Source organism: Helicoverpa armigera, chromosome 17 (genome assembly GCF_030705265.1).
Source record: "Helicoverpa armigera isolate CAAS_96S chromosome 17, ASM3070526v1, whole genome shotgun sequence".
NCBI lineage: Eukaryota > Metazoa > Arthropoda > Insecta > Lepidoptera > Noctuidae > Helicoverpa > Helicoverpa armigera.
This window is the reverse complement of record NC_087136.1, coordinates 8,810,427-8,835,178: the sequence shown is the minus strand read 5'-3', so window position 1 is coordinate 8,835,178 and position 24,752 is coordinate 8,810,427. Positions and strand designations below refer to the sequence as shown.

The 24,752-nt window shown below is 35.9% G+C and overlaps 1 protein-coding gene across 1 annotated transcript in view; it reads right to left on the bottom strand.

Moving 5' to 3' along the window:
- Positions 1-621: 621 nt before the first annotated feature.
- LOC110384322 (limbic system-associated membrane protein) overlaps positions 622-24,752 on the bottom strand; it is a 51,613-nt gene continuing 27,482 nt past the window's right edge. The window contains exons 5-10 of the mRNA XM_064038990.1: positions 15,726-15,899; positions 8,082-8,210; positions 4,993-5,131; positions 3,415-3,563; positions 3,064-3,120; positions 622-823 (exon numbers count right to left, since the gene is read on the bottom strand). Of these exons, the coding sequence (XP_063895060.1) occupies positions 723-823; positions 3,064-3,120; positions 3,415-3,563; positions 4,993-5,131; positions 8,082-8,210; positions 15,726-15,899 (749 nt within the window). The 3' untranslated portion in view covers positions 622-722. The remainder of the gene's footprint in view (positions 824-3,063; positions 3,121-3,414; positions 3,564-4,992; positions 5,132-8,081; positions 8,211-15,725; positions 15,900-24,752) is intronic.

Sequence of the window (24,752 nt, the reverse complement as noted above, 5' to 3'; positions counted from 1 at the left end):
TTTGTAAAGAAAGAAGTTTTTAGTCGGTTTGATTCCGGCCAAGTAGCTGATGGTTGTTATGTACTTACTATTACTATTAATATTCATCTTCATATTAATTTATGAGCCCAAACAAACTATCGGCCGACTAAAGATTTGCAATGTGTTAATATATGAGTGGGAGCAAAAAGAAAAAAAAGGTATTTCTACGTAACTGAAGCCAACATTTTGAATTCTGTTGAAAAACACCATTTTTATTTCTGACAAATAGTATGAAAAAAATAGCTGAAGATAAAAGGGTTACAGTGATTGTTATTCCCAGTAGTTTACTCACAATAAAAATTGTTCAGTTATGGAATACCTGGAAAAACCACGAAACGGTTATATTTCTTTATTTCTGTTTTGATTTGTTCATGGAAAATTTCAGTTTTTTCGATGTTTCAGAAAACCTTTATTGAAAAAACACACACTCCAACACTAGTAGAAATAACAAGAAAACGAGAAAAAATATGTTATTTCTGTGACAAGTAGATGCGAGACGATAATATTATATAAACGTACATGACCTGGAAAGCAAAAAATATTTAAAATGTATTATTTGTTGGCACTCTATATACTTTACATGGTAAATAACTTAACAAAAAACATACTAAAATATCATATCGTTTTTAAATTAAATAATGTATGTCACAATTTACGTCACACCACACACCTCCTAACAATTATGTACAGAATAATTATAACTACGTAAACAAGTATAGCAGGGTAACGTAACATAGTATTAGCGATAGCACTGCCCTCTGGTGGACTGGTTGGCAACCACCTTTTGCTGCTTCTGTCAGACCTGTGGTGATAAAGTAATAGTTTTAAAAGAAGTTATTAAAAACATTAATAAAGGATTTAGTTGTTGAGAAATTGACTGACAAATAGACATAAGGATGAAAAACAGTACGCAGTATTTTACACCTGATCAAAGTCAAAGTCAAATCATTTATTTCATTTAGGCCTTTAGAAGCACTTATGAACGTCAAAAATTATACATAGGTTTGATTCTAGTTGCCCATTCCAAAAGTAGCTTATCATGGAGAAGAATGGGCAAGAAACTCCATGGTTACTCTTTTCAAAGATACCAAACATAAATACTCTATTAATAGGTAGTTTTCTGTAATTGATAGATGGTATGTTTTTACGTAGGATTTAATAACAAAGCAACGCATTCTCAATTTGCAGCCCCTAACAATGAAAACCTTTTATTTAACAAAATTTTCCATACCACACAAAAAAAAACATATTTATTTAACTATCATTCGTCATGTATTCAAATAAACTCGCAAAGATCGGCTTTCATTTCAACTTGTCATGTGACAATACACTGTCTGTCATGTAATCCGAGCCAGCGTTTCTATTCCGCAAAAACATGATATCAAATTCACTTTTGGATTCTACACTGTTTTATTTGTGTTGCATGTCATGGAATATTAAGAGATAGACATACTACAGACTAAATAGTTGACCGACAGTTGACGCGCTATTGGGCAATTTTTTTTTAAGAGACTTGTATTCAGTTAATGTTTTCAGTCGTTCTAATACCGGTTCAATAAATGATCTTTGTAATATGCGTACTACCATTTATCTTCATACTGTTTTACAAACTATCGGCCGACTAAAAGTTTGAAGTGTGAGGGAGCTCTAAAGTAAAGGAAACAAAAATGTTTACAGAATGACATAGGTTGTAACATTTCCATGGAGTTGTTTGGTACGAAAATATTATTTTCAATGTAGACACGAATTTTGTTTGACATTCATAGAAAATGGAATTTCGGACAAAATTTTGGGACGGTGATGTTTTATTTTAATTTTAATGGTGTTGCAGGTTGTTAAGTATAAATATTTACACGGTTTCAGAGACTATGACCTTCTTTACACTTAGTTGCATAAAAATTATCACGCTAAATAACATTCATGAAAAGACGAAACTTTTTGAAAATTTCATACACTTAATGCAATTTACAACTTAAAATTGATATAAAAGAAAAAAACATTGAAACTGCCATCAAGTAAACAAACAAAATCAGCTCCATAAACTATAAACACAGTCTCAAAGAACTTTCAAAAGACGCCAGAGGGCGCTGTGTCTCTTCAAGTGTAAATAAGACGAAAATTAGGCGCCAACATTAGTGTCGCAATTTATTTCACGAATACTCCTTAAAAACGATGTTTCAAAGATGAATAACTTCTATTCAAAGCACTGTGAATAGTCCGCTTTTCAATATCGAAACTTTTTCATTGGAAAATTTTAAAAGCGGCTTCAAAATTTGTTCGAGATGTTTTATGCTGGGTATGGACGCTTAGGTGTTTTATTGCAATTTTCGTTTCTTAAGGAGATTGTTGGAAAAATGTGGGGATGTTCTTGAGAGTGTGAAACCACGTTTTTTAGGTACGCTCAGCAACAAAAGTCTATGAACACAATAAAATCGCAGCAGAATACTATAATCTAATCTTCCATTAAGTAACTGTCACGACCACGGAATAAAATAACTTGGCCAAAAGAGAACTAGAAAATGGCTGAACAAGGCTTTTGCATTTGAGATTTTAGTTTCAGGTATTTTGTAATTTGTTATTGTATGCCTCGTTGGTCTAGCTGTCGCAAGTGCGGCTGCTGAGCACGAGGTCTCGGGTTCGATTCCCGAGTCGGGCCGAAATCGCTTTGTGGGTTTTAGAAGACTTTCACAAAGCAGCCCGGAGCCTGGAATTTGGTGATTGATACACCCGTGCATCGGAGAGCACGTAAATGTCGGTCCTGCGCCTGATCTCTCTCCGGTCGTGTCGGATTTGCCGTCCCATCGGGTTATGAGAGTGAAGGAATAGGGAGTGCACCTGTATCTGCGCAAATGCTTGTGCACTATAATATGTCCTGCGCAATTGGCTGATCTCCTTAAATGAGAACAGTCGCCGTAGCCGATAATCGGCTAGGAGGACATCATCATCATTGTATGTATCTAGTTTTATTGCTGACTGTACTTAATATAAGTGATGTTTTTTTTGGCAGCAAGTGTAATAATTATTGTTTTTTAAATAACTTACCACCAGCAACGCTGATCTGATTTCCAAAATCTTCTGAATATGAATTCAGTTTTATTTCTGCGAACAAAATAATTATTTTAATATCGATACCAAAACCTAGAAATTAAAATGAGGTACGTATGCTCAATTTCAATCTAATATTTAGGGTCTATTAATAACATCATTTTTTGTTACGTTGGTTGGCACCCTCGATTTTGGAGCCGAATAAAAAAGTAGTCTAGTTCTTTCACGAACCAAACTCCTTTTTAATTATTTCAGTAGTTTCCCGTGTAATCGGAACAGATTCATAAATAGAAGGATGGTTGAACTTACAATATGGGTACAGATACACAGAAGCATAGATAAACTTACCATAAAGCCTGAGCGTGCCCTCACTCTTGCCGAGCGAGTTGGTGCTCACACAGTTGTAAGTACCGATGTCACTTCTAGAGAACTGTCTGATGGTCAGCCACATCGTCACCTGATAGGAGACCTTTTCTTCTGTTATTGTGTATTTTGGCCTGTAACAAAGAAATTGTATGTACTCACCCTTACTTTTGTAAATCTTATGTACCCATGTTAAACTGTCTGCAGTTATATACGCAGAACGATTCCGCGCACAGGGATAAAAAGTAGCCCATAGCTCACATAAATAGGATGTTGTCTAGTTCGTCTCCTAACGCTGCTGTGTCTTCATTTTCCCACCCATAAGGATATGAGACTGAAGAAATTATATTAGGAGTGCATTCGTGTCTGCGCAAATATATGTGCACTATCATATGTCCTGTGCAGCTGACTGACCTTCTTATATGAGAACAGTCACCGTGGCCGACAAGCGGGTAACGGTATAACTGGGCTATGTAATACTGATATAATTTTTCAAATAAGTCCAGAAGTTCCTGAGTTTCCTGTTCAAACAAACTTCAGCTGTACATTGTACAATATTGCTATGCTATATATGTATATTGTACTGAAACATTATGAATATTGATGTATGTACAATAAATGTATTCCTATGTTTGTGGGTTATGTTAACATTCCCTCGGGTGAATTTATCAAAGAGAAATAACAATCAAATATTAACAACTTCAAAGCGATTTACTTATGAGATGTGGATTCATTATTTGGTAAGAACGTTATTTTAGGTCTATTTTTATCTTTGTAGTAAGTATTTTTTTTTAAATTAAGTTAAAATACTTGGTCCACTGTTTCGTTTCCTTCATTTATTTAACTATCTACTAAAAGAACGATTTCAAAAAAATATATAATTGCAACTAACATAATCGGTAGGTATGAACAATTTTATGTTTTACAACAAACTCTCTTATAAATAATGTTCACGTTTATTCATAGCCACTTTTATAAAGTTAAGGCCGGCTTGCACCATTTCTCACTGAATGCAATTACCGGTAAACACAATTTAAAAATCATTGTATCTCTATCAATCGTATGAGGTATGACAAAGACAGAACATTGTATAATTTGGTTTACAATATATTCGAACCACGGTTCGAACCAATAAAACGCTTCCCGTTACCAATCGAAGCAAATAATTGAATAAATGTTTGTGATTCCTATGTATTGATTGAAAGCAAATACAATGTAGGAATAAATAAATAATGTGAAATGTATTGGTACATGTGTAGGTAAATAAAGTGAGAAATATGCGTGCATGTTTTAGAATATAGAAACAATGTACACAGTACATACTGTTACGTAGTTTTTAGGCTAGCATAAAAATTTTTTCGGTCATAGAAAATTCTTTGATTTTCAAATGAAAATTCTTTTTGGCTAGATAGTCAGTCACAATCGTAAAGCAATGTAACTCAGCTGCATACGGTTAACTGGAGGCTGACCCCAACATAGTTGGGAAAAGGCTAGGCAGATGACGAAACGCATTGGCTGCTTTGGTTTTAAAGCACCCTTAAATATCTTAGGAGGTATTCTTACCCATCAAGCAACATCTCTCCTCTATTCTTGATCCAATAGTTGATGGTGTTGGGATGGGCCTCCACGTAACATTTTAGCTTAACGTCGGTGCCCAGCGGCGCTCCCAACAACTGGTTGGGTACTTTTACTGTAGGTGCAACTGTGGACAAAGGTGATGATTATGATATAGAATTTTGAAATAGACATACTAAATAAAACCATTGAGGTGATCTCCGATTTAGGACTTGCTTCTCAAGTAAGGATTACCCATCTCGCTTTAAATCCTATCGCCCCAAAGTCACTATTTCGTTTCCATATTATATTTTTAGTTTCCTTTGGTACGAACTTACCTGCCAGAAAGAGAACCAAAAAGGTGATGTTTACTCCAAATTGGTAACCATCCCATTATTGCAACTTTCTTGCTATGATATACGAACAACTTGGGGATACTAAATAGGTCAATAACCTGTCCCAAAGTTCTTATACTTATACAAAATAATTCTCCAAGAACATTAACTAAAACTTAATATTCCATTTACTAGACAAAATGGAACAAAAACGTTTCATTTTCTTATAGACAATGAGAGCGACCAAGGAGACACGTTTTGACAATCAGATCTTTCTTATGAGCGAAGAACGAGCACTTTATTGGCGTAACATCTGCTCGCATCAAGACATTTGTGCCAAAGGACTTAGAAGTCCAGAGATATATTGAGAGACGATCTTCTATGTTATGATTTCCTGGTACGCGACGTGATATATCGTACGTTTTAAGTGCGTTTTATCCGAGTTCAGAAAAGATGATAAGTTCCAAATGTGGTTTTAATTTCTTGTTTATTTGAAGACAGTGTATTTTTTCCTTTTATGACACGATTACTACCAAAGCAATCTGGATTTCTACTTTTAATTATGTTTTTCATAGTCTTGTCTGTGTTTCGGAATATAAGGTCCATGTCAATATCTAAATGTTATTTTAGAAATAACCACAGGACATTATTTCCAGCTATGAATTGATACTTTTCTAACTTCCACATCCCACCCAAACAAAATAATACAAAACTGTGGAAAGTCTGCAACTAGAAGATAATTCTCCCCTCACTTTTCATTATAACTCATTAAAATTCATAGAATATGATAAAATCTCTAGTTTTATACTTGTTTGAAATTTTAATACAACTTTACTAAGCCGTTGTTGACTGCAGTTAATCTTAAGCCGTCAAAACTTCTTTTTACTTTACACTTTGATTGTAAATACCTACGTTTTTCAGGATTTAAATTATAGCAAAAAAACTTTTAGTAAATCCCTAACAAACTTTACAGAACAATGAGTCTTATTCTCGTCAAAATAAAGTTGAAAATCAATCACCTCCAACTTTAATAAATTTTATTATTGTTTTTGACCACCATACTAGCCCAAGTTCAAAGAAGAATAAGTCCTGTTCTCATCTACACAAAGTTGAAAATCAATAGCTACGAAAACTGGAAACAAAGATAGATCTTGCATATATTCCAGTAGTGTTGTTCGTTGAAAAGTCACGTATCCTGGTTACTGGTATAGAGGAACTTGTATCATTTTGGATAGCATCCAAATTCGTGACGGGACCTGCTCCGAACGGATTAGATTATTCAAAGTGACAAACAAACCGATAGGGGAATTTTATGTATTGTTTTTTTGGGGGATAGTGTTGATAGATTTTGTATATTCTACTATGAGTATGGTATCGACAATGATTCGACTATTATTTTGCAAGAAATAGTCCACGTATGTGAAAAATGTCCTCCAAAATTATTTTTTCGTTTTTTTACTGTAATTGCAAATACGCAACAGATTCTGGTCTGAAGATCTTAGAATATAAATAAATAAATAAATAGAATCTTACCGGTTACACTTATTATTCCCGTAACACAGTGACCCAGTTCGGAAATGACCTTGCTCATGCATGCATCATGTATATTTTGAGGGAAACCCTGTGTATAGGTACTCCCTCTCTCATCTGCCGCCGGTCCACGCGCCACAGCGGCAGCTCACTGGCCACGTAGCTCTCCACTACACAACAATATACTCACAGTTAACATTAAGTATGATGCGCTTGCTGACGGCAGGCGGCACGTCGTTGGCGGCGATGCACAGGAACGCGCCCATCTGCCGCCGGTCCACGCGCCACAGCGGCAGCTCACTGGCCACGTAGCTCTCCACTACACAACAATATACTCACAGTTAACATTAAGTATGATGCGCTTGCTGACGGCAGGCGGCACGTCGTTGGCGGCGATGCACAGGAACGCGCCCATCTGCCGCCGGTCCACGCGCCACAGCGGCAGCTCACTGGCCACGTAGCTCTCCACTACACAACAATATACTCACAGTTAACATTAAGTATGATGCGCTTGCTGACGGCAGGCGGCACGTCGTTGGCGGCGATGCACAGGAACGCGCCCATCTGCCGCCGGTCCACGCGCCACAGCGGCAGCTCACTGGCCACGTAGCTCTCCACTACACAACAATATACTCACAGTTAACATTAAGTATGATGCGCTTGCTGACGGCAGGCGGCACGTCGTTGGCGGCGATGCACAGGAACGCGCCCATCTGCCGCCGGTCCACGCGCCACAGCGACAGCTCACTGGCCACGTAGCTCTCCACTACACAACAATATACTCACAGTTAACATTAAGTATGATGCGCTTGCTGACGGCAGGCGGCACGTCGTTGGCGGCGATGCACAGGAACGCACCCATCTGCCGCCGGTCCACGCGCCACAGCGGCAGCTCACTGGCCACGTAGCTCTCCACTACACAACAATATACTCACAGTTAACATTAAGTATGATGCGCTTGCTGACGGCAGGCGGCACGTCGTTGGCGGCGATGCACAGGAACGCGCCCATCTGCCGCCGGTCCACGCGCCACAGCGGCAGCTCACTGGCCACGTAGCTCTCCACTACACAACAATATACTCACAGTTAACATTAAGTATGATGCGCTTGCTGACGGCAGGCGGCACGTCGTTGGCGGCGATGCACAGGAACGCGCCCATCTGCCGCCGGTCCACGCGCCACAGCGGCAGCTCACTGGCCACGTAGCTCTCCACTACACAACAATATACTCACAGTTAACATTAAGTATGATGCGCTTGCTGACGGCAGGCGGCACGTCGTTGGCGGCGATGCACAGGAACGCGCCCATCTGCCGCCGGTCCACGCGCCACAGCGGCAGCGAGCTGCCCACGTAGCTTTCCACTAAACAAAAGGAAATAAAAAAATAAACAATTAACCTATGAAGTACTTCAGTGTTAAACTAGCGTGTCTCAACTGCAACCGGAATATATAGCTATATACCATAAACCACCTCATAAATCCATCTATTGATGAAGATCGCATGAAACTCCAATTAGGAGTCCTGAATAGACAGCTAGGTAGACAGATGCCCCTATTAAATGTTAATCCAATCCAAGAATCTACCTTCGCTCGCTATTCACGATTAGATATCAGATTACGGAATAACCCCTACATAGTCGTTCATCATAATAGGCCACAGGAAAGACCTATATTCCGTATATTCCGTAATGGAGGCTTACGGTTTATAACCGCGAGGAAGTCGTAACCGCTAACTAGGGGAAATAACTGTGGTTATGAACGCGTTAGTAAATCTCTGACTATCTAGACGAGCCTATTGCTGTCTGTTTTAGTATCCAGAGATGATTAGATTTTTTACTTTAGTGGTAGAAGGACCGGTTTGCTTGTAGGTGGTGCTTTTGGCAAGACGTGTGACTCGTAGGACAAAAAAAAATATATTTGATATTGTTTTAACGTGAGAAAATCGTGTAAAAAAATTAGGAAGTTTTCTTTTCGTATTTTATTTTATAAGCTTAAGCGTTGACTACAAAATGGTCTGCATTGTATTATTTAAAGTGCGATTAATAAACCTGGTCCTTTAAACATCGAACCAAAACATTCATTCAAAACCTGCTCGGTACAACATGTCAGCTATTAAAACTAAAAGCGTTCCTCGATGATCAATATTATACTAATTATCACCACGACACCGTTAGTTATACTAATAACTTAAGTAGGTTACACGCGAACGTATGGCGGTTCTGAAAGCTCATGAATGCAATGAAAAAACTGCAAAAAATATTATAAAAGAAGAAATTTATTCTAGCTTTCAAGTTTTACTTTAGAGCTTCTACACACTGGAAACTTTTAGTTGACCGATAGTTTATTTGGGCACATAAGTAAGTAGTACATCTCAAAAATCAGGTATACAGCTGGTATCTAACTTTTTTTTTCCGCGATGGCAAAAATCATCAAATAACCCCTCCCGCTGTTGGTTAGCAGAGGTGAGGAAGTGTCAGACTTTTACGGACTAAAAATCCATCGTCTTCCTTCGTAGGCCTTATGTACCAAGGCCGTGGCAAGTCTTTCGAACAATCCCGCAGCCCATAGTTTGTTTGGGCTTATAAATCAGTATGGAGATGAATGGTAGTACGCACATTACAAAATCAGGTATACAGCTGGTATCAGACCAACTTTATACTTTGATTGGAATCAAAATTTCCTTTAAAAAGTCTTTGTTAGCCATCGGGTCAACTGTCGGCCGACATTTTAGTTTGCAGTTTGCAGATACTCTTACTTTACAGTCGTAGAAAAATTTACTGACCACAGTAATGTCGTAGTTCTTGTTTGTGATTTCATAAAGTAATGGTTTATTTTTCTTGGTGATGAAATATGTTTGCAGTTAGGATTTTTTATTCTGGCCATTCTTTTTGTGGAAAATTATTTTAATTAATTTAAAGACCGGGTTTTTGTGAGAATAAGAAATAAAAAAAATTAGGTTGACTTAAAGATATTGTGAAAATATGTCGACTTTTAAATTCAGTGATGACTTTCATTGCATGAAAAATGGTTCGAAGTCTTATAATGGATGGATCTATGGTAATCTACGTTTGAATTTGAGCATTCAAAATTCAATAGATATCATCTAGATTTAATATTCATTCATATTTGCGACTTCACCAGCCTCAAATACGTAAATTCTATGAGTCCATCACAATAGTTCGCCCATACTTGAGCGCCAGTCAACGGCTTACCAAGGGTATTGAAATTAAATGAATGATAACTGTCAATGCGACAATACGATGTGCCATACGTCGTTCAATCATTATAATATCTATCAGTTAGGGTGCGGTCACAAAACATGGGATGAGCGAGCGATATGGCCGGGCGATGCGACAGATTGCATATTATAAATATTGCGACCCTTAGGCTAGAAGGACATAATAGTTAGGTTTTCTCGGGTATACATTTGTCTTAAATTATGTGTTAGTCTAGATTTAGTTAACTTTTACAATTGTAATTTTTCGAATTTATTTATCTTTATTCCTGTGCCAATTGAGTCGTTTTATACATTCATTTTTGTTTATGTGTACTTAATAAAGGTTTTCTATTTATTTATTTATTGGCGACTGCCCGCCAGTTTGTTTCGTATCTGCTTCGTTATGTAGCATGTGTACTAGAAGACTTCAGATACGTATTTTCGCTTATACTGTAACCTTAGCATGTTTAGCTCGCGAATCGCTACCTACTGTAGCCTAAACCTTATTGTTCCCTATGAACGCCTCTTCATACATAAATAAAGCGGGCATTGAACACACGGTCATTAATACATCTATCTACAGTATATGTAATCGATTTTAGATGTGATAATCTAACTATAATGGCGTTTTTATCAATAACGTTGATGGCTTTTTTACTCGATGGAATAAAGTTGAGGAATTAATATCAGAAGTTACCCAAATGAGTTCAGAATATAAGCGATTTATTTAATGAGTTGGTTAAATAAGTAGACTAAACAATGAGCCGATAGTTGACCCTATAGTTGGCCATTTTTTAAGGAAATTATGATTCCAGTCAATGTCTTCAGTCGGTTTGATGACTGAAGACCTGATCTACGTTATGTGCGTGCTACCATTCATCTTGGTTCTGATGAGCTCAAACAAACTATCAGGCAGTTAAAAATTTGAAATAGGTATACAAGTACTCTTAATCATACAATTTCTAGAAGCAATAATTCCACATAATCCACTACATTTCCACACCCCACTCACGAAATGTAACAAACATTTTAGTATTCAAAACAAGCCGTGATAAAATATGGCGTTTACTTTAGACTTAGCCAAAGTAAAGCCGAGGAAATGACTTAATATGCTGTTAGCTTTGCGTGACCGTAACACATAACTTCCAAAATATACCGTACCGTATCGAATACAACCATTAGTAAGCTTTAATGTTGCAATTGAATTATTAATATTTGTACCGAAAGGACCAGAAAAAGTGGCCTGCCAAATACGAATTAGTGGCTTATTATACAGTTCAGGGTCAACAAAGTAATATGCATTTTCCGCTTTTGTACTGTACTTTGATGGGATTTCATGTGGATGAAAACAATATTTGAGTTGGAATCTTTACTTAAAAATATTATGTAGAGTTTATTCATTTGCTTAATTGCGGAAATCTCAGGATCTACTGGAATTTTTAGATAGCTTACTTGCAGAGGCTACAGGCTAGTATTTAACCTATTATGTACCACGTAAAGCAGCTTCCATGGGATGCCTAATATTTGAATATTTTTTGTTATTTTTCTATGAAAGCATAACGAAGATTAGTGACATATATGTAAATGTTTTTAAACAGTATGTTAGAAATATTTAAATGCCTTCAAAAAGCCTTTACAAAAATCGAAAATAAATAAAGATTGGTATCAGTATAACAGTGATAAAAAGAACCGTTAATTCCTTTGGGAAGTTAAGGGTTTCAAGATAGCTCCTAAGTCTGTAGTTTGACATAATCTGCTACCCAACGCCTTAACACTTTTTTATCGTCTCTGAGGACCATAAATACTAGATTTAATTCGACCCTTTATACGGATTTTTCTTCAGCTTTGAGATGATTTTTATTTTTTAATTTGAGGTTTTGGTTACTCAGGTACAAATCGTTAATTTGGGAAGTGCGTTAAATCGTCAAAAACTATTTTAATCAAATACCCTATCACACATGATATGGATTTAAACCTATGTGGAAAAGAAACAACTTAGCACTTTTCCAAGTATTATACTAAAATATAAAGAAGAAAGATTTGATTGTTTGTTGCTTGAATCGAATATGCTCCCTAACCATCAATTTTAATAATTCTTTCACTTTTAGGAAGCTACACTATCTATGCTGAATATGGGCTATGTTTTATCTTAGTACGGAAAAAAGTTCCCCCCGGGAGAAAAGTGAACCCGCGCGTGCAACAGCTAGTAAACGTAAACCAAAATAAATGCTTACTTCAATTCGCGTGGGATCTCCCACGCGAATTGAAGTAAACACAAATAATGAAACATGTTTTATCTTTGTATCTTTTCTAAAAATAGTCTCAGTCTATTTCGAATCCTTTATCAAGCATTGGTATCAACAAATCCCATTTTAGCACCCACGCAATTTATTTTGTATATTTTTATTTTATGAAACTCGTTATTGCAAATTCGTGTTTTCGCCCACAAAATTTATTCAGCCATTTTCTTCATTTGGTTTTTATTTTACAAAAAAACATCACCAATTTAATGTAAATGTACCCACCCACTGTAGACTTAACAGTTGACCCGATGGTTAGTCCAATATTTATTTTTTTCAGTCTGATACCAGCTAGATACCTGATCGCTGTAATATGCGTACAAACTGTCGGAAGACTAATAGTTTGGAGTGAGCTCTAAGCGTGGTTTGTGCGTAGCTATTCTAAGTAACCACGAAGCTTATTAAATTTATTATTTCGTCGCTCAAAATATATTAAATGGTCACTAAGTTCAAACAAATTTGTTCATGGATGTGCACTAAACTTGCTCCTTGTGGCCTTAAAAAATAGAATACAGTAACACTAACGTTACATTTTTAGTCCTCATAGTTTCTTAAAGGAAAAATGAATAAACACATTTGTGCCGTAGATAACGTTATATACTTATTGACTTCAATAAGTATTTAAGTTTTTTTACAGCCGACCACGCTATTCTCTGTGAGCGTTGTGCATACCTGTACCTGTAACTGACTTATTTACACAGGACTAACAATTGTAAACTTATATGTATATGCATAAGCAATTGTAAATAAGTTGTTGGTGTGCCTTGTAAATAAATAAATAAATAGTCATACAGAACTTCAGAGATGGTTAAAATGTACTTTTGTACCCAATGCCTAAATATGAAGTATATACTTTTTTAAACTTCTATTACGATTTAGTACTTACTACTTTTAGTTAGTAAAATCTATTCACAGCTAGTTATTCCACAGCATCAAAGTGAAACTTTTGATCCGCATAACACGAGTTCAATATGTACGTTCATTAAATATATCGCAGCAATGTGGTTTCAATAATGTAACATTGCAGAATCCCTGTATCAGTTTGTGCATTACTAACTACCTGTTAACAAGCTTGAACATTGAAAGTTTGGCGCTGTTTATTATCACTTCTGCGCAGGTGAAGGTCAGCGCTCAAGATTCGTGCCGATGATTCTATTTGGAATGTTAATGCAATTAGACCATGACCAGAGGACAATAATTTCTCCAACGTTCATCTTTTTGAAATTGAAAGAGCTAAATTACATAAAGCTTTTTGCCTGATTTGAAAATGTAACTGGATGCGATCGCGTCAGCTATAATTTTAGCCCTTTTATTTTGAGGCTATCCAGTACAAATGTACGAGGTAAACCGATCCCTTTTAAACTAGGAAAATGGGTGGATAAGGAAAGTGAAACTTTACGTATTTATTTACATTTTAATTAAAAACTATGCTAGTAAAATACCCTATATATACGTTTATTAAATACTAGCCGTTTTCCCGCGGTTTCACCCGCGTCCCGTGGCAACTACTGCCCACACCGGGGTAAAATATAGCCTATGTTACTCGCAGATAATATAGCTTTCTAATGGTGAAAGAATAATTAAAATCAATCCAGTAGTTTTTGGGTTTATCCATTACAACCAAACAAACAAACAAAGTTTTCCTCTTTATAAATTAGTGTAGTATAGATATCCAAGCAATGTGGTTTCAATAATGTAACATTTCAGAATCCCCGTATCAGTTTGTGCATTACTAACTACCTGTTAACAAGCTTGTACATTGAAAGTTTGGCGCTGTTTATTGAATGTAATTGACTTTGCAATGTGTGTTGTAAGTTTCGGACTTATGAAGAGTTTCGTTTGAATTACTGATGCGTTTTTGTTTTTTTTGAGGTTAATTTTGATATTTGGACGATAAATGTAGTTTAAGCCTTGAAAAACTCAACTAAAGACAGATAAATAGTATTCGTTTCTTTTTTAAAATTCTGGAGAAGGGTCTCGGTTGTATAGCTAATGCTCGATGTATGAACCAAATCAGTAGAATGTTAATTAGTTGCGCTTCAATCAGCTGTATTCTAGCCTTATATCTATGGGCCAGATAAATTTAACCGGAATAGAACTAAGTATTTGGTGCAAAAGGAACTGGTTTATAGACCTCAGTTAAACTGGGAAAAGGGGTATATAAAGGAAGAAGGTAGTATTTAGATTACTCAAACATTGTATCCTATTTACCAACTTATGTTTAGAAATGAAATATATCTTCCGTATTTTCAGCAAAATTATCAAAACAAGCGAGCCGAAACCGAGGCATGAAGCCAGCTTATTAAGCAAACGTACATATACATACATACATACATATGTACCGTACATATGTAACGAGACATTATAAATATGTCTGGTTCGGCCGCCTCTGCTCATTTCCCACTTTGAATTAAGTACACAGAGCTAGGAATGTCTTGAAGTAGACAATCTTGAGACTTGTCCTTTGTGTCTCTAAGATTTTGTAGATAGGTCGAGAGTATGTATTTTATGAGAGGTAAATTCATCATCATTAATACAATAAGATTAAAACTTATTTTTACGATCTTGTAAAATATAATATTGTCACAACTCTTAGATATGCAAATGTTTTGCCTATTCAAATAAACAAAAAACTTCTAAATTTTATTGCACGAAAATATTTCAAGACGTCTGAACCCAAACAACAAAAACAACTTAAATAAAACCTCTTACAAAACGAAAAAGGTCCAAACATTTCGCTTCACCTGAACGAAACCCGAAAAGCTTGTTTAAAAAAAATGCTTAGCCAGCATCAAAACGAAATCACCGCAAAAAGACCGAAAAAGGACCAGACAGGAAGGACCAGATTTTGCAGAGTTCCTATCTAGTATTTTAGAAAGGCAACGGCCCGGGTAATGGAGGCAACACGGTTCCCCTTAGCTACCAATTTGTTCCGGCACCTGTGCCCAGTTATCCCATACATGTCGAGCTTAATCTTAAGATTAAACTTTAAGATGTAAACAAAGTCATGTGTACGAATGTTCTGTTGAATTGCTGAGTTTTATTTGAGTTGTGCAAGTGGTTATAAAATTAAATGAGGAGTGTTACAGTGTGACTTAGTGTGCAAGTTTTGATGACTCATTTGGAAGATAATAAAAGTTTTCTGTAAGTAACAATGAATGAATAAATGCTAGACATAAAAGCGAATATCGATTTTTGAAAATGTATGTTTACTATAAACTGTTGAACTTTTACATGATCACTGCATATAATAATGGTATCTTTTTCTAACAGACGAATCTTTTAAAATGGTTTATGTTATCGATTGCAATATAGCATAATTCGTCTACATATTATGTTTCATGCCAAGTCTAGACTCACCTTTATCAAACTCCCTAGATTGTGGCTTTTTCAGCAACACAGGTTCGTGGTCTTCTCTCCTCCACGTGATCTTTGGAGGAGGATGACCTGTGGCCTTGCAGGTCAGCGTCGCATTCTCCAACTCTTGAACTGACACATCTCCCGAAGTCTCGTCACTCATAATATCGGGCGGCACTGAGGACAAATAAACAAAAACTCAGTACAGCCAACTTTGCAAATAAGACACGGTTTTTTAAGAAACGGCAGCACATTACCATACTAAAGGCACTTAGGGGCACGGTCCGGCGGTAGAATTCCCTCACCTAACACGGCAACTAAGTTAAGCATTTATAACAACGGCTCCGTAACCCAGACTTAGGCCGGTAATACACGGACCGCTTGAAGCAGTCAGAGGCGACAATTTCAAGCTGTCGACTGCACAGTGAACTGCAGAGTTCTTTGGACGCACATACACGAATCGCTCGAGCAGTTGCAACTGATCCGGGCGGTCGGCAGCTCGAAGCTTGCCCCTGACTGCTTAAAAGCAGTCCGTGTATTGCCGGCCTTAAACTCGCATACAAAATGTACGTCATAACCTAAAAACAAAAACCGGACGATAAAACCCGTACGCACGACTCACCGCAAGGGCTTGGCAATTTTTAACGCGAAAACTTTTTCTACCACTGCCAGCCGAGGGTGAAACCACGGAGGGGTTGCAAAGGTGAAGAGGGGTGAAAAAAGGTGAATTTTCACAATATTGTTGTGATTTATCGTAGCGAGCGCGTTCTACGAACTTTTTGGTACTTTAACCGTTTTCGTTCGACGCCCGACGATTTGCATTCAACAGAGACTTAAAATTTTACTAAGTTTTGCTTTATTTACGATTCTGAATCTTTGTTAATGTTGTGAATTCCTTTGTTAACCGTTGTTGCGGGATTGAATAAATTTTTGTAAGTGTTTTTATTGTATTTTTTTGTTGAAATGTTGTTCGGTGTATCTAAGTGTTGCGGTTTTGCTGGATCGATGAATTCAAGGATACTTGAATCATTGCTTATGCTATAAAATACCTAAATGTTCTTTTCCAGAGTAAGAATTAATACCTATCAAATGACTCAGGAATAATTAAGTAGCACAAAGCTTCGCGCAGAACCTAAATTAGGACACTCAGAGCAAAATGTTGCCAGCGAAAAATGTACCTTCAAATATTAAAATGTTCTACGTAAATCAGACTTTCTCCTTGATGCATTTATCAAAGTGAAGTCTGCCTACCTTTTTAAATTTTTGATATATAACGTTAATTAGTAACTGGCATATAAATTACTAAAACGTGCAAAATGTCGAGATTTAGTCACGCTACCAAAAAATGGGTCAGATTGATTAATGAAAAATATATTGGTTGAAGTTTCTTTCCTTTCCTTTAATTAAAAATAAGAAGCGGTTTTTAAGGAACTAATTAACGAAGGCTATGAATTATTCTTTATCTTTGGTTTGAATTTATTACGTTTATATTACTTTTTTATTGGGTCGAGTAAGTGCCACTTCTATTTTCTTAGAACGCAAAATGCTAACAGTTACTTTTTCTCAAATTACTTTGAATTATTATGACTTATAAAAAGAAAATTAGGAAGATATCTACATAAATATGTAAAAAAATATAACGAGATTTTAAATTTTCTTCTAAAATTGATCAAAAAGAAATTCGTAGGTTGTAGACGAGACAGTTGTTATATCGATACTTATTATCGACAATATAGTCAAATTAACTGTATGAAAAATAACTTTAAGCTACTCATATAACAATACAATAGAACCTTTAAATATGTTATAAGTTAAAATCGTTTTCATCTCAACATTTGTATTTCCAAAGTTACAATTATCACTTTAAACTTTCCTATAAAATCTAGGACTCTATTTAAGGAAGTACAAATCGATATCATGTATGTCGCGAGTAGACTCGATACTTCACTAATATATGTGTGTGCAGCACACAGAGAACAAAATGACTAGCGGAGGTGCCATAACGGAAAATCTCCTAAGAAAGTAGCGCGCCAAAATGCGGGTGGGCGGGGAACGAGGAACGTTACTGTTTTCGCCCTTATACGCCTTGGACCCGACCATTTTTTGCAATACCAAAAATCCTTGATATAGTTATCGGCGCTCGTGGTGGCCTAGTGGGCAAAGAACCAACCACTCGAGTAAGAGGGCGCGGGTTCGATTCCAGGTCAGGCAAGTACCAATGCAACTTTTCTAAGTTTGTATGTACTTTCTAAGTATATCTTAGACACCAATGACTGTGTTTCGGATGGCACGTTAAACTGTAGGTCCCGGCTGTCATTGAACATCCTTGGCAGTCGTTACGGGTAGTCAGAAGCCAGTAAGTCTGACACCAGTCTAACCAAGGGGTATCGGGTTGCCTGGGTAACTGGGTTGAGGAGGTCAGATAGGCAGTCGCTTCTTGTAAAGCACTGGTACTCGGCTGAATCCGGTTAGACTGGAAGCCCGAATCTTGAGCTCTGACCTACATCTGCGCAGAAATGATTTATTAGCAAAGTACCAATCCCGAGAAACGGCTATGACGCGATGCACTGCGGGCCAATCATTAGGCCAAATTACTTCTGCGCACCTATAAATGTCTTAAAGAACCCGAACGTCTCGTTAGTTCACTCGTAACTGATCGATTATGTCCTGTTTCCTAAAATTTTTGCGTGCTATGTTCATCTTAGCTAAAGATGCTTGTACCTAATTTATTATTATTGAACACCTTTGTATACCATGTTTAATGAAAATAAACGATTTATTATTATTATTATGTCATGCCCACTGTACCAATTTGACCTAGAAGGCGCCTGACCTACCTGTATTATGGCGTCTCCGCTCATCTTTCATTACTCCGTGAGTGCAGCACTATTTTTAAACCATCGCATGAATATTGTAAGGGCTTCAAGCGACATGAACACGAGCTCTTATGAACCAATAAGTTATATGGAACTTCCTTTATTTTTTTTTTGTAAACTATTGAATTTATTTACAAAGATAATAACATATTTACAATAAAAAAATATATATACAACATACAACTAACTTATTACCTAATATATACACTTACTATAAATAAAAATATTTAAAAAATTGCATCAAAAAACTCCTCCTCATCGCTGCCCACCGGCAGTGTACCCAAGAGGCTGGCAGCTTCTTGGGTACTTCCTTTATTAGATTTTAAGTCTAAAAGCGGCGGTATATGTTGATGTTAAATTATTTAAAGGTGGATAAAGCCAGTGTATTTTAGCTCATACAGTTACATTCACTTTACAGTTCGTACTTGAATGTGTTAGAAATAGTTATTTGAAACAAAGATATGGAAAGGAGAATTGTATTAAAAAAATATTATTTTATGAGTGAGTTTGCATTTTTAAGCACGAAATTGGTGATAATTTCTTATTGAATTAGTAATTATTTCGTAATATTGGTATGTGTTCTTCCGTGGTCCGCCCAAAATGGAAAAGTCTACATATAGGTCAATAACCTGGAACAGTAAATAACCTATTTTGATAACAATTATAAACAGAATACACATCTTAACTTACAAATACATTATTAAAAACTTAACAATTAACTTATTATTTAACCAAATCGAAGGACCAAATTATTTTCAAATATGGGACAGTGACACGTGACCCTTCAAATAATATCGAATAAACCATAATATATAAATGATTGTGTTTGTACGAACGTTCTAAATTTACAACCCCGGGTGTTTATTTACTTCCGCAGCCATTATGTATGTAGGCCATCCTTCAAGGTTGTACTAACTTTTCACGAGGTCTATTAATTATTTAAAGATACGTATTTGCTGTTGTTACTCGTGTATTCGTTTTTGATTAGCTAGTTTGTTTACAGCTCAGAAAACAAATTTTGAACAAACATTATATATGAAAAGATAGGCAGTCGCTTTTTGTAAAGCACTGGTACTCATCTGAATCCGGTTAGGCTGGAAGCCGACCCCAACATAGTTGGGAAAAAGACTCGGAGGATGATTATAATATGAAAAAGTGTGACACTTTGATTTCTGCCTGAAATTAGTCAGAGGTAATTTGCAACTTATTTGCCGTATACCTTTTTGTTAATAAGCCTTAAATATATCATCATGAATTGACGATCGATATGTTCGCAGTTGATAATTAAGTACAAAGAGACTATTTATTACTTAAGAAATCTCTCTCCTTTCTTTCGTTTTATTTATGTACTAGTTATCGAAAGACATTTCTCCCAGCATGACGATATAGACGCCTACCATCGGGACAGGTTTACTCGGCCCAAGGATCGAGAAGTTTAGAAGCGAGATGGGGAGGCCTATGCCCAGCAATGGGCCATAATAGGCTAGTAACAATATCGAAAGACATATCATGTTTTCAAAGCAGTAAATCTCAATTAGTTCCAATAAACTTTGACACTGAAAAATTGCCTAAATAAAAGGCTGCTAAAACCTTGTCCAGAATATTAGCGTTGTCAGCCAATACAGGCACACACGTAAACTGCAACCGCCGATCAAAATTCAGACAGGGCCGATCAACGTTTGATCAATGATCCGTGGTTTAAAATTTTATTTTGTGTTAGGGTGACAATAAATTGGTGTTACATGTGGGACTGTTTAAATCTTTTGAGGGATATTGTAAAAATAATATTTTTTAATATTATATTTAGAAAATAAGTTTCACAACTCTCAGAACCAGCCCTTGGAAGGAGAATCGGCTTGCTCAGGTCACTGGGAAAAGAAGCTCAGATACATAGGTTGCTTCTTTATAACACCGATGCTCAGCTGCATACAGTCCGACTAGAAGCTAACCTCACTCAATATACTCGATGAGAATTAAATCTAAAAAAAACTAGAGTGATTAATTACAAAATTTGCCAAAAAGTCGTTTTATACGAGATGCTAGACCAAACTAGTCATCATCATTTTCCTTCCCTTATTCCGATTTTATTGATATCGGAACATGCTGGCTTCTTCTTTACTCTTCTATGTGCCACCATCTTTGACTATCCGCTGTTTCTCTGGTCATCCCCTTCCTATATCGTTTATGATTTTCCTTGCTCCGTACCACCACATCATGGTATATGCAGCCAATTTCAAAATAACTAAACTAACAACATTTATTTGAATAGCTTGTACTGAAATATTTATCTAATTAGTTTGCGTTGAAATTAACTGGTTTACAATGATTGAAATGTGGTTAAATGGCGGAAATAATGTTCAACGGTTTTTGTTAATACCTATGTGTTAATATCTATAATACCTATGTGTGTTTTGGTATTTGAATGTTATTCTATGCAGAGCAAACGATTACATCGTAATCATGGATTTTACGGCACTAAAAAGTATACTTGCAAAAAGTATTTAATATAAACACTACTATTGAAGTCTAATCTGCAAAAAAAAAATACACCAAACCCTAATATGGAAACCCTACTCTCGCCGCCTTCAAAATTTGTATCCCTGAGTGCAAAAACTGGTCGATCAATCATTACGGATTTAACTGTACAGAGCGCGGAATTAAACCTTCATTGACATTCGACAGGCCGGATGGCACAATCTTTTAACTATAATTTATTTAAAAATTCCATCTATTTCAGCTAGGCTCTGAATTTTAGCCAGTCATTTTCCATATTGGTTCCACAACATGCTGAAAGTGGTTTATAAAATCATAATAAAAAAAGATGTATTTTAAATATTAAAATAAAATTCGTTTGAATTATTATTTGGAGTATTGAATGGCTTTATTCGGATCGGATTTAATGGAAATGGTCCAAAATGTCAATTGAGTTTTGTTTGATGCAAAAACAAGTGAATATAGTGGACTTTGACTTTTTATAGATTTAAGCCTCTGTGTCTGCATGTCACTGATTCCGATGCTCAATTATTATTCGCTGTCATAAGAAGATATTTATATCGGAGACCAGTAAGAATTAAAAATGAATGTGAATTTTTAATTCTATAAATTACAATTTAATGCAAACATGTTTATTTCAAAAGTATATTAAGTACAAGAACTTATTGGTCTTTCTAGGACACATCAGAAAAGGATTAAGTGATCTTTTAGGACAAATTAATATATTTTCTTTTGACGAATGACTATATAATAATATAGTTCTTTTAAAAATACATAGTGTAAATGATATAAAGCAATGCTACCCCCACAAAAACCAAAAAAAGCATGACATAAATAACTTAAGAAACAACTCAGACAGCTACAAAACTAAGGGGCTAACAAATAAAAAGGGGGCAAACTAATCGAACGCCGAAGTGGCTTCAATATGAAACTAGTTGGAAATTGGAAATAGTGGCGACTTCCCTCTTGAGTCATGCAAAACGGAGGTGCGAATAAAAGTAAATTGGTAAACTTTAAGTGTGCTGGTACGAGCAGTGTTGGGAATAGTGGCCGTGTCGGACCGGTAAAATTGGTACTTGAAAAATTTTGTACAAGCATTTTAATACCTACCTACATTTTTTTTGTAATAGTGTTTTGCATCATATTTTGTGATGAATCATCATCTCCCGGGTCTTTTTCCAACTATGTTGAGGTCAGCTTCCAGTCTAACCGAATGCGGATCAGTACCAGAGTTTTACAAGGAGTGACTGCCTACTTGACCTCCTCAATCCAGTTACTCGGGCCACCCCTTGGTAAGACTGGTTTTCAGACTTACTTTCTTCTGACTACAGGTAACGACTGCCAAAAAATGTTTTTAAGTATAGCATTATTTGATACAAAATTATTCTTTTTAAACATAAACGTTTCTTTTGACTTACTAATACTTATATGTGGTACCTATTGAGTTTGTACTTGGTTTGTATTTTTCTGTTAAGACTTCTGAACTAGTTAGAACACACTATTCAAATAGATACAAGATGCAGTTAGCTATTTAATTTTAATCGTCTTGTTAATATTTAGAGACATACCTAGCGTCATCATTTCATCACTAACAAGAAAAAGATAAAGCTTCGCGGTAAGATTTTATGTTTGTAAATTATTTTAACAAAACTTAATAGACAAAAATAAGTCTCTAATTTAATATTTCTCAAGTTTCCATTCTGTCAATTACAAAAGAAATAAAAGAAGATTGCTTTACTTTAAGTACACTGCAGCAGACACATTTAATAGTGCTGGGAAAATGTACAGGTGATTCCGTTTTTACGTTCGATTTTATTTCTCGAGTCACATTCATTCGATTATTTAATTATATTAGGTGGGATTATTAATTGTAGACCATTATTCTTGTATTAAAGTTTAGTTAATTTAACATGCTGTGACTATATGAATCCATAGTAACCATTTGCATTTTTAAAATATATTCTACAGCATAATATACATAGGCGTAGATTTTACTGTACAAAAAAAAATACCTATAAAGTAAAAAAAGTCCATCTTCCGTCAACAAAAGATAAAAAAGGGAAAAACAAAAATAAAACAGCCCAATATAAAGTAAATACCTTAATTCACCCTTTATCGAAAGTTGAGATAAGTTGTCCAGTGAGCCGGCTAGTCGAGCGTAACAAATTGATGTCCCATCACTAGGCACATCAAAGAAACTTTCCCTTTGTGTAAACGTGTTAACCTGCCAGGTAGTCATATTTGTACTGTCTGAGTTTTTCGAACTATTTATAGATTTTCTTAGATATTTTTAGTGGTTTACTCAGAAAGAGATATACATGGCATATTAACCAAATGAACATTGCGTTTCAAGTTATTCTCATAAGTGAAAAGCATAACATGAAATGAAGAAAAAAATAGACACATAAATGTGCTACCTTAAAATATCTACAAAAAAAGGCCCACTTTACACATGAGGAAAACTACACTAAAACGTAACCATTGATCCCAACCCAATGAATAGCCCATCAAATCGGGTGCAAAATTGCTCCCTTCCACCTCAACAAAACTAAACAATCGCAAAACCGGGCTTTACAAAACTCCTCTTTATCTAACACCAACCAAGTTTACGCAAAAGAAAACATTCGATTTTCATCCAATACGAGTTCAGATAGAAAGCAATCTTAAAGTTTTCACACTATTATGTTTCTAAGTTTATATATATCTGAGTTACGTCTGTGTCGCCACTTGAGACCTCACAGATGGAGTTCCGTACAAACTTTATTTATATCCCGGCTCCTCGGGAAATGTTTAATGTTGAATTTTTATTCCTTCCCCTTTGAGACCGCGTTTTACTTAAGAATTTTTCATTTTAAAATGCAATATGTGCTGTTTGATGTGCCATTTAGTGTAACTATGTAGGTACCTATGGCGTTTGATGTTTTCTGTGAAATTCATGAATGGAGCTTAGGGTGTTGTGGAACTGTTTAAGTCTCGAGTAGGTGAAAGCCCCTAAAATTTTGCTTATTTCAAACCTGGTATAACCAAGTGAAAGAACCACTTTCACTGTTTATGACGAAGTATATATGCAGTAATCAATTACATATGCAATACACCCGTGGGTAGTATATGACTTAAGGGCCATGAAGTTTTGAATGCAAAAGGAACTTAGACAGTCTTTTCATTTGGCTCCAACGCTTCCATGATTAAACGAAAGAAATTATTTGGATTAAAACTTTATAACCGTCACTCTTTAACGAGTCCTTTGGGATGCCAAAGGAACTGCGAAGAAAAGCATTTTTATAAGAACTGTCTTAAATGGAATACCAGTGTTACACCGTTCTATATTATGCTTAATCTTCGCTTTGGTGATTGCTATTCCATTTTTTTTAAAGACATACTGCAGCCCCCTTATCCACCATATCCTTTATCTACCTTATACACCACTAGCCGTTTCCCGCGGTTTCACGCGCGTCCCGTGGGAGCTACTGCCTGCACCGGAATTAAATATAGCCTATGTTACTCGCAGATAATATAGCTTTCTAATAGTGGAAGAATATTTAAAATCGGTCCAGTAGTTTTTGAGTTTATCCATTACAACCAAACAAACAAACAAAGTTTTCCTCTTTATAATATTAGTATAGATACACCATACAGAGACTGCAATTGACTTCAAGGAGAC